We start from the raw sequence: 10,720 nt of genomic DNA, 5'->3' as shown, positions 1-10,720 counted from the left end.
AACAGGAATTGACGTAAGGGAGACGGATGTAAGCAAATATGTCCGATTTCTTCTCAAATCACCTACCCTCTGCCAAACCCGTGGGAAGCACACGCCGTCTGTAACTTAGCGGCGCTTAGAGGTGAGACGAGGTAGTAGAGATAAAAGAAAATTAAACGAATACTCACAGAACCATTAATGAAGATAAACATTGAAGATAAACCTCAAATGGAACATTGTTTACATTTCTCTTGTTAAAAATCCCTGGACTGAGAACCTTAATTACTTGAAAACAAAACAAAAAAATGAGCATTCAGGGGAAAAAAAATCATAAGCATGCAAAGATATAAACGTTGGATTCTGTCATGTTCCAATAATATTTAGCTTGGTAGGTAGATGTAACGCTAGAATGTCAGCATCTACAACCAGCCTCACCATGGAGGTTTGGAACTCAGTGACAGTTAGCTGGCAACTGTATCTGATTTCAGAGAAAATTGCCTGTTAAATTCTTGGCTGGAAGTCTCTGCAGCTGGCCATCACAAATAAACTAGCTCTAATTTCTTTCTTGCTGGCAACCATCCATCTAAACTGGAAACAGTATTCAAATCGAAAGGACCAGAATGTATGCAAACCACATTCTGATTACGCTCTAATTGGTATTGTAGCCATCACTCTAACACATTATAATCACATTGGGGGGAAAAGGGATACATTCACCATCTTGACTTGCCCCCCCCCCCCCCCCCCCCCCCCCCGCACCCCCCTTTCCTTTTCACGCTGTACCCAGTTGCAAAGGACTGCGGCAACTCTTTTTTTCAGGATAATGCATCCATGTAAAATCCACTGACCCAGAAAGCAAAACTCACTTAAGGAAGAAAACAATAGTCACCTCATTAGTTTTTGATGGATTTTCTATTCATGGGGTCAAAGGTTGCACCCAGGGCTATTTTCTGTTCTGATATACTGTGGGTTACAAAAGCAGCCAGTGCAGTTCCCTTATTACAATTTCACTATCAAGAGCTCTGCCCATAATTTATCTCCCTGGTTTATTCGTCAGGTGCATCCTTTGGCAAGCTATGTGTCGAACACTTACACGGTTTACCCAGTCCTCTGTCATCCCTTTCATGTCCAGGTGGTGTCACTATTTTGCCAGATCCCAAACACCATCATAGTACACCACACGTCATTTCACACAAGCTGTTTGCAGCCCGAACACTTTTATTGTCAGCACAAATTATATTTAACATCAAAACCATTTGGCAGACATGTGGTTTCAGCTACTTTGTTTCTTGGATTAACAAAGAGCCTTCCTCTCAGTTCTATGACAAGAAGTAAATAAAGTTGCTGAAGTGAAAAGTAATGTAATAATGTAATGTAATGAAAAGTATGTGTGTAAATAGGCAGGGATGAGAATCGCTCAAGGAGGGGAAATAACACATTTTTTTTTAGAAACATATTTTTGCCCATAGACATGAGGTGGCACTCAAAATCAGAAATACACACACACGCACACACACACACACACGAAACAGTCACAGATTTACAAACATCCACAAATTAAAGAGGTGCAAACATAAGACACACAAAGCAAAAAGCATGCACAGACTTGAGGAATTCAAATAGGACCTCTATATTTGCCACTTGCAAGTGTGTTCTGCTAGGCAAGATGTCCCAGATAGCACAGGTCAACTCCCTTTGTCACTTCCTGTTTTGGTATTTCTCACGACTATGCATACACTTGAGCTTCTGTTACTGCAGTATAAATAGGCTGAAGGCGTAACATTGCGGTCTTTGCAGCAATTAGGATTATTATGACAATGATCATGATTGACAGCTGCAGTGGTTATATATAGTTCACCATTTCTCATCTCAGTCATGTCTTCTTCATGTTTTATGCATGGACTTTGCATTTAATGTGGCACCTCTGAGTGCAAATGTATTATTCCACTGTGTTTGTTTAAGCAGAGGTGTATGAATATGTCCAGAGGGAAAAAAATTGTCTAAGTGCTCAAATGAAATAAAACCCGTTTCAATGCATCCAATCTCATCCATATCCTATCATGCAAGTGAGAGCGAGAAATGGGAATATGTTTCATTTCATTCAGGCACTGATTATTTGTATGAATTAGCTTCTGAGAAGAGCCTGGAATTTTTTCATTTGTCCTCTAATCCAAAGAGTGACTCCTTGGAGGTAACAGGGACGAGATGTATAATTACAGCTCTGACCTCCACAGTAGGACTGTGGAATTTCCTCACCTGTTGCAGTACGTTGCCCTGACAGAGAAGGACAGATGGACAGAGGAGACCAGACAGAGTAAACTGTGGGAAAGGCTGGGAGAAGGAAAAATAGCAAATCAGGAGGAAGAATAGATAAAGAGCAGTAGGAAAGTAAAGGAATTATTTCCAGAAGGCTATATGAATGCTGGATTCCTCTATTTTGGTCTGCTACAACGGTTTCTAGTATATCCCCGCTCAAGTTCTCCTTCACATTCCCAGTTAATCCCCTTTTATTCATACAAAATTATTGTATTATATATTATATATTTTTTACCCTGATCAATACATTGAAAATATGTAAAGTATTGTTGGTTTGGTATAGTGCAATATGTTTCTCCTCTGCATGAATATATTTCAAATGCATCTGCAAAATGCACAATATATTTCATTTTCATATGGGTGCAGTCATACATGGACTAAAATGTTCACAACACATTAACTTTTTTATGCTAAGATACAAGGTAATGTTTTTAAGGTTTTAAGGTAATGCTTTCATTGTGAGCAATTTGTGTATCTACAACAGTTACTGTTTTTTTTTGCTTATCTTAGCAATGTTTTTATGACGTTGGTTCATTAGTGAGGGGTTGCTTCATTGAAAACGCTGATGAAGGCATTAATGAAGTTGGTTCATCAACAGAGGGGCTATTCTGTACCTTCAGAGTGTCCACCAAATACATCCACCACCATAGCCTTTCTGTCCTAACGTGTTAGGCCTTTAATTGAAACAATAATACAGAGAGATAAAATGTTTGGCAAAGGGGAAGAGAAACAGAAGTAATGGCAGGGTGACAGAGGCATTCACAAAACTTGTTCGTGGCCAAATGCTTACGGCACTCTTGGAGATAGCTTGGCATGCAGAACTCAAATATAGCAACATGGTGGGTGGGTGACTGGACATGCGTCAAAGGGGAATACTGTACTGGGTGTTTCCAAAAGCTATTTTAATGTGAGCTCCCAGTAAAATGGCTCCAGCTGGAATTGATTCAATTTAAACTCTCATTGAGAAATAAGGGATCATTGTATGGTACATCATCATTCTAATTGTACATTGCTGAGATTCTTGGTTGACACAAATAAAATGGGGTTATGTATATAATGTCCTTGCATTTTATATGGCACAAAATACTGAAATTGTGGAGAGTTTGTGATGTAAAATATGATGTTGGAGGCGTTCTACCACATCACATCTGAATCTTATGGAATACATTGTACTACCTATTTCCAATGCCATACACAAGCCACATGTACCCCTACACCCACTTCCACCCCCCAGCACACATACTCCTATTTACTGTTTACTACTTTCTATTTCTTTGTCACTCCTCATGTGAGTGTGGTATTGATGTGATATCAGGAAAGGTCTGTGATACGGCTTGGGTTGTAATATTTACACAGCTTAATGAATCAAAAGAACCATGAACTTGAGATTTGCACCAGGCTGGATGAAAACCAGCCAATTCAACATAGCAAAATAGGAAGCCAGATAGACAGATAGCAGATAGCAGAGAGCAGATAATAGATAAGTGATAGCAGATAGGAGAGAACGCATGTTATGTCTGAGCAGACTTGGCAAGAAAAAGACCAACAGAAAGAGTCAGTATGTTCCAGAGGAAGGTGACTGAGAGGGAAAGAGGGAGGGGTTCAGCAGACCAACAGTCCTCCGTGCCAGGGATCTCCATATTTGTCCACAAATGACGCTAAACTCTGGCCTGGACCTAAGTATCGAGTTCACCTCATTCCAAGACTCCAGGATCTATTTCTGAAAGGCTGTAAGATGATCATCAATCCCACCTAGTGTCCCCCTGTCACTTTGCCCCTGATCTGTTTCTCTCTTACCCTGCCAAACTTGACGGTGTGGCTAAAGTTAGCCCACCCCAAGCCACTATATAAACCCCCAGAGACCCAACACTAATGCGGCTTCACACAGTCTTCTCTTCTTGACCGTCCAAACTCCACATACCGTCTCGAGATGGTGAGTAACACCAATCCGCCCTCTCTGCATCCCAACCTTCTTCATCTTCCACCTGGGAACCTCTACAACAAACAGCTCTACAACAAACAGCTCTGATAAAAGGAATAACATGCATTAATTCTCGTCACTTTGGTTTCTGCGTTGAAACAAAGAATTCAAGGATGAATGGTTCATCTCTCTGGAGCTTTACTGAATTTTGGATGCTTTGTAAAGTAATATTTTTGCAGTTGTGCTGTTTCATTCCTGGATGTACAGCGTTTTCACAGGGAAAGATGTCACATCATCTTAAGACCACCATTCAGTCTAACTGCAATGCATTCTGTCTGTAACTTGGCACAAGGAATGTAAACAGTTTTGACATTTTTCCATGCCTTGACATCAAGAGCTGGTGGTCACTGAAATTAGAAAAATAAACAACAAAAAACTAACCAGAAAAGAAAAAAAACATTATTCAGATTTAAAAACAAAGTACTTTGGGATTAGATTCAAACTAATTGAAGGACAGGAATGTGCTATGTCAAGCAGAGGAACAGTTACTCCCAATGGTTATCATAAAAGAAGGCCTAGTCATAGCTAATGAAACATAATCTCATATGACTAAAGTGTAAACAGTAATTTCAAAACACAGGGCTTGAAGCAATTATTGTACTGCTTAAACAACAAATTAATGAACCAAATGATCTTAATATGGAAGAAAATTTAGGAGACAACAAATATGTTAAGCTAGCATTATAAAAGCTGATAGTGTAATAGAAAATGCCAAATGGCATTTATGAGATTTGGTGATTTTATGCAGATTAATCTACAATACTGGTAAGATTTAGAGCAGGCCTACACAAACACATGTACAGTTGGGTTAAATATTCATAGCTACATATTTGCAAGCCTTTTCTTATGTTTTATGCAATTTCAAAGTGTAACTGGACATTTGAAAGGTGTTTTCACATTATAACTTCATTATCTCAAAGTCTCTAAAATATTGTGCGTTGAAATCGATCTTACAGGGATAATTTCTTGATTATGTTGTGCTTTGTTCACTCACACTCAGCAAAGGACAATTCAGCATGGAAGTTAAAGGTCAACTCTTTAAACTGCCTTAGAATGTGGTCTTTGGGCATGTCACAGAGGAAGTGGTCCTGTCTGTCATCTTTGTGGCTCAGTGTGTGTTGGATGGCATCTTCATGACAGCCATTCTGGGCCCTGACAGCCATTCTGCCCATTCTGGGCACAGCCCAACGTCGCTGTGCCCATTCCGTGTGCCTGCATGAAGTGTTAAAACATAAATACGGTCACAAAGACACACCATGTCTGACATGTGCTGTGCATGTTTGTCCTTCAGGCACCCAAGAAGGCCAAGAGGAGGCAGGCAGCCGAGGGCGGCTCCTCCAACGTGTTCTCCATGTTTGAGCAGAGCCAGATTCAGGAGTACAAGGAGGTGAGGACAGTCCCACACTTTGCAGCATTTCTTACACTCTGCAGTAACTTTATGTGCGAGTACTGAGCAGATCTTATTATTCACTTGACCTTGCTATCAGAGGCATTGTTGGCATGCACAATACACAATGGTTCAAAGATATGACAAGGCAACACACACTTTTGCAATGTTTTATTTGGTTACTAAGGGTCATTGCAAGGCAACTCATTACTATTGTTATTATTATTTTTTACTCACATGAATGAAATGGTCTACATCAGGTTTTTTTTTTAGCAATTTAACCATGGTTAATAATTCACTGCTGAAGTAGATTTGGTTCCTTAATTAGTTCCCATTCCTATTCTTACTTTGAATAGTGTAGTGTAAGCACTTCCCTCTCATATTTTGGGGTGGCAGTGTAGCATAGTTAAGGAGCAGGGCTTGTAATCAAATGGTTGCGGTTCAATTCCCCTTTGGGGCACTGCTGCTGTACCCTTGGGCAAGGTATTTAACCCATAATTGCCTCAATGTATATACAGCTGTATAACCATTGTATAACAAAACTGTAACCTCTGTAAGTTGCTCTGGATAAGAGTGCCTGCTAAACACCAATAATATAATGTAACATTTTCTGACCCCCCCCTTGGATAATATTCTCACCTTCTAAAATACTCAGGCCCATCCTTCCTCTTAGAGATTAACTATCCCTGCTCTTGCTCCTATTTGCTTCCATTGGAATGTTTACCAGGAGCAGCTAAGAGACATGAGCAGCTAGTGAGATGCTAGTGAGTAGGAGATGTAAAGAGATCAAAAAACAAAGGGACGGGACGGGACAGAAAGGGGGAGGGAAAGAGGAAGAAAAATGACAGAGAGTGAGGGTGTGAAGTATGAAGTGTTGATGAGAATAAGTGTGTGTAATTCAGTGCATGCAGTGAGCATGTGCGAGTGTGTGTGTGTCTGAGTGCCATGGGGTGAGGATTGGTGACCATGGAGGGTGTATGGTGTATGACCATGTGTGTGTGCATGTGTGTGTAAGTGATATCCACTCCTTAAGTGACTCTGAGGGAATGTCTGACATGGCACTTGGGACAGTTTTAACATGTTGGACATGAAAGGTTCTGGACAGCTGCCTTTTATGTCCAAGACTAGAGTGGCATCTTAGGTTACAGGGGTTATGGCTTTTCCAATGGGGGTTGGTGAACACTTTAACAGGTGTCCTCTTACGAGCATTCAACATAGTATAAGTATGAATGAACTTCCACACTTCATCCGTTCTGCCAAGTCCCTCACTGTCTTCAAGAAACATTTGAAGACACAGCTCCTCTGCTCTCACCTGGGCACCTGAAATACTGTCCCTTAAAATAATTTCTCATGTCTCAAAACTGTTTCCTACTAAACTAAAAAAAAAAAAGTAATCTATTGGTTTAACGCACTCGTTATCTCTACCAGCTAGTTTGTACCTTGTCTGGCCAACCATTGAAACCTGGTCATGCAACGCTTCTAATATTGTTTTCTCCTTATGGTTTTTTGTTGTACTCTAACTCACTTGTAAGTCGCTTTGGATAAAAGTGTCTGCCAGATGAATAAATGTAAATGTAAAATTATGTGGCAATTCAAAGAATTCCCCAAGGCCAAAAAATGACCCTAACACACTTGCACCTATATAGTTCAATTATCATTCTGGTACATTTTCCAACCTATTTTCCATAGGTTCCCTCACAATCAATACGAACACGCCTCTGTATACACCGTGGATTAACTGATATCTTCACTAAGTGTACATCCTGTCGTACCCATACATCCTGTGACTACATTGACCCTCTCTTCTGTTTATGTGGTACCATGTTTTTAATGATTAATTACACACACAGTCTACTGGTGCTTCGATTACATCACTAACCTCATGTTTTGAACATCAGCGCCCACTCAGATGAGCTCATATATTTTGCATATGCTGAACTTCCTCTGGCAGTGCTGAGTCTACCCTCTGTCAGTGGCCTGTCGCCTGCACCAGCTTCCATGAGTCCATAATGTGCTAACCCTTTATCTCCTCCCATCTCTCTCTCCCTCTCTCTGTCAGGCTTTCACAATCATTGACCAGAACAGAGACGGTATCATCAGCAAGGATGACTTGAGGGACGTGCTGGCCTCCATGGGTAATTGTCTGCTTTATTCTCACACTCATGAAGGGTAACACTAGTGAATGTAGCACTTCCTGTGTCATATGTACATGTGATGTACAGTACCAGTCAAAAGTTTGGACACACCTACTTATAGAATGGTTTGTCTTTATTTTTACTGTTTTCTACATTTTAGAATAATAGTAAAGACAAGAAAACTATGAATTAACACAAATGGAATTATACAGTTACCAAAAAGTGTTATACAAATCAAAACTATCTATTTTTTGGATTCTTCAAAGTAGCCAAAAATAAATTTTAAAAATAAATTTTATGGAATGAAATTCATGCAGAGGCATCAATTTCACTGTTTGTGTTTGTCTAAGAAACTAATTTCAAGCATTTAAGCAGAAGTATTTAGATCAAAATATATTTGAATGCATGTTTCCCATGATCTTAATCAGGTGTATCCAAACTTTTGACTGATACTGTAAGTGTTTGAATAGCTCACTGACAAAGACTTTTATAATGCAGAGTATGGCACTGTATGGAAATGATCTTGACACAAGCAGAATCAGGCTGGTCAGGATGCATCCGCAGTATTCACACTCCTCCCCCTCATCTCCCTCCAGGCCAACTGAACGTGAAGAATGAGGAGCTGGAAGCCATGGTCAAGGAAGCCAGCGGCCCCATCAACTTCACCGTCTTCCTCACCATGTTCGGCGAGAAGCTGAAGGGTAGGTTTCACTCTTGATTCTACTTCTGTGTGTGTCTCTCTCTCTCCCTCTCTCTCGAGATGAAGGGGTAATGTTTTTTCCTACATGTGCCCCCCCCCACTACCATTTAATCTCCCCACAGTGAAAGCACTGCAGAGGTTTGCCAGCCTGTGTGGACGTATAGCACGAACCCACGCTCTCTGTGTCAGTAATACATGCCAGACTAATTCTCTCCCTCTCTCTCTCAGGTGCTGATCCCGAGGACGTCATTGTCAGCGCTTTCAAGGTTCTGGACCCCGAGGGTACCGGCAGCATCAAGAAGGAATTGTGAGTGTCTAGAGATTTCGACTTTTAACCAGAAGGGTGTAGGTTTAAAATCGTAGTGGGGCACTGCTCCCCCTCCCTTGAACAATATAATTAATTTCCCTCAACCCAACCGTATAAATTAAGGATGTTATAAAAATTTAAGAAAAACATTCTGTCCTGGATGAGGATATATAGTTTGATTTTGTATGTGTGGTGTGAATCCCTTCAGTAAGACACTATACCAACCTCTCTCATCTCTCTCTCTGCCCAGCCTTGAGGAGCTCCTGACCACCCAGTGCGACAGGTTCTCCGCAGAGGAGGTGAGAACACCCTCCTTTTGAATCCTGCCTCAGACTGTTCAGCTGTGAGCGCTTGTCTGTTTCTTTCACCACTGTATTGTTGACCTTTCTCTCTCCCTTCCACAGATGACAAACCTGTGGGCCGCCTTCCCCCCTGATGTGGCTGGCAACGTGGACTACAAGAACATCTGCTACGTCATCACACACGGAGAGGAGAAAGAGGAGTAGAAAAGAAAAAAAACAAGCATGAAGACGAACAACAGTACCCCTCACAACTCTACCTCCCTGATACCATTCTTTCCCACTCCTTGGTTCCTTTACCTTTTCCTCCCCTGGGCATTCACCTTCTTTTCCCTCTGTCACTCACAAAGAAAGACTTGTCTCTGTCATTGAGACACCAAGTGAGAGCTCAGAGGATTATGGATTTGTGCATGTGTGAGTGTCAATAGGGAAATGGGATCATTTTCAATAAAAAGATCTTATACCATCAAATCTCTCTCTACGTATCTTTCACTTCCTCTGGTTTCCTCCTCTTTTTCTCCATCCCTCCCTCTTGCCCTCTGTATCTCCTCATTAATGCAACTGCCAAGTTCTAACTATGGAGGCTGAACAACAAAATCTGCTGCAAGTCTGTTTTAGAGGTTCTTGTCAGGGTGGTGCAGCGGATGCATGATTGCTTAACTGAAACAGCTAAGCCATCAGAAAAGCAATGGCCGTAATCTCACTGCACATACGACAACGTCTTACCATCAGACAGAGAAAGAACAGAGGAACTCTACTCTATAATAGAGAACACTTTTCTTCCTCCGTTTTACGCTCTGTCTCCACAAAGGGGAGTGCAGACTGAGAGGGGCAAAAGGGAGAGAAAGAAAAAGGAGAGGAAAAAAGGGTTTGTCTCCTTAAAGTGATGGCAGCCTTTAGAGGGTGAATGAAAGACTTCTGAAGGAAGAGAAAGAGGGCCAAAGGAACAAAAGTCTCCTCGTTCCCTCTCTCTCTTCCTCTCATTTGACCCCCTTCCCATCTGTTCCTCCTTATCCCTTATCTTTCCATCCCACTGGCTTCATCCAGTGTCTGTCTGACCAATTCTGAAATAAAAACAAATAAACACAATCTCTTTCGTACCCCAGTGCCTCTGTTCATGTTGGTGGGCTGGGCAGAGGGGTGGGGTGCTTTCACGACAGGGTAGCCAGCACGGCACAGTTTAAAGCATTTGGCAGTACAGTGACTGTGGTGTGAAAACCATCAGAATGTGAGGAAACACTCACAGTCAGCATGCAAGGACAAACAGAACAAGAAGATACTCTGCGCCTCCATGAGAGAATCCTAATTATGGATTCCAGCCATAGCCTTATAACAAGACTGAGCTCTGTGTCTGGGTCAGACTGACCCCCTCAAGGAAACGCTAGTCTGAGCAGGAGCATACCCACCTCAATGTATATTCAAAGATGTAGCACTTTGATGTAGCACAAAGATGGACAATCCTGTTCACCTGACTTGCTCACATGTCACCACTCAGGGCCAACCCTTTCCTAACAGAGTCATCCAATGTTAATGATGAGATCGGTTTTATCAATCCCCTATCAATTCTTGATGGGCCACCAATCCCTACTCCACTGTGAGAAGACTGCTTGCAAGAA

General features: G+C 41.5%; 1 protein-coding gene across 1 annotated transcript; it reads left to right on the top strand.

Annotated features, from left to right (window-relative positions):
• Window positions 1–4,184: 4,184 nt before the first annotated feature.
• LOC118794211 (myosin regulatory light chain 2, skeletal muscle isoform type 2-like) lies at window positions 4,185–9,706 on the top strand. The gene is made up of 7 exons (XM_036552417.1): window positions 4,185–4,228; window positions 5,568–5,663; window positions 7,723–7,798; window positions 8,395–8,499; window positions 8,727–8,805; window positions 9,056–9,104; window positions 9,210–9,706. Exons 1-7 carry the CDS (start codon window positions 4,226–4,228, stop codon window positions 9,309–9,311), a joined length of 510 nt encoding a protein of 169 aa, XP_036408310.1. The 5' UTR covers window positions 4,185–4,225; the 3' UTR covers window positions 9,312–9,706.
• Window positions 9,707–10,720: the final 1,014 nt, after the last annotated feature.

The sequence above is a fragment of the Megalops cyprinoides genome, chromosome 19, assembly GCF_013368585.1.
Source record: "Megalops cyprinoides isolate fMegCyp1 chromosome 19, fMegCyp1.pri, whole genome shotgun sequence".
In the NCBI taxonomy this organism is placed as follows: Eukaryota; Metazoa; Chordata; class Actinopteri; order Elopiformes; family Megalopidae; genus Megalops; species Megalops cyprinoides.
The sequence above is the reverse complement of the archived record's forward strand: the minus strand, read 5'-3'. Positions and strand labels throughout refer to the sequence as shown.

Excerpts from the sequence above, each read along its gene's own strand:
- LOC118794211 (XM_036552417.1), top strand. Across the intron at positions 5,664-7,722 it reads AGATTCAGGAGTACAAGGAG|GCTTTCACAATCATTGACCA; the intron begins GTGAGGACAGTC and ends TCTCTCTGTCAG. Across the intron at positions 9,105-9,209 it reads ACAGGTTCTCCGCAGAGGAG|ATGACAAACCTGTGGGCCGC; the intron begins GTGAGAACACCC and ends TCCCTTCCACAG.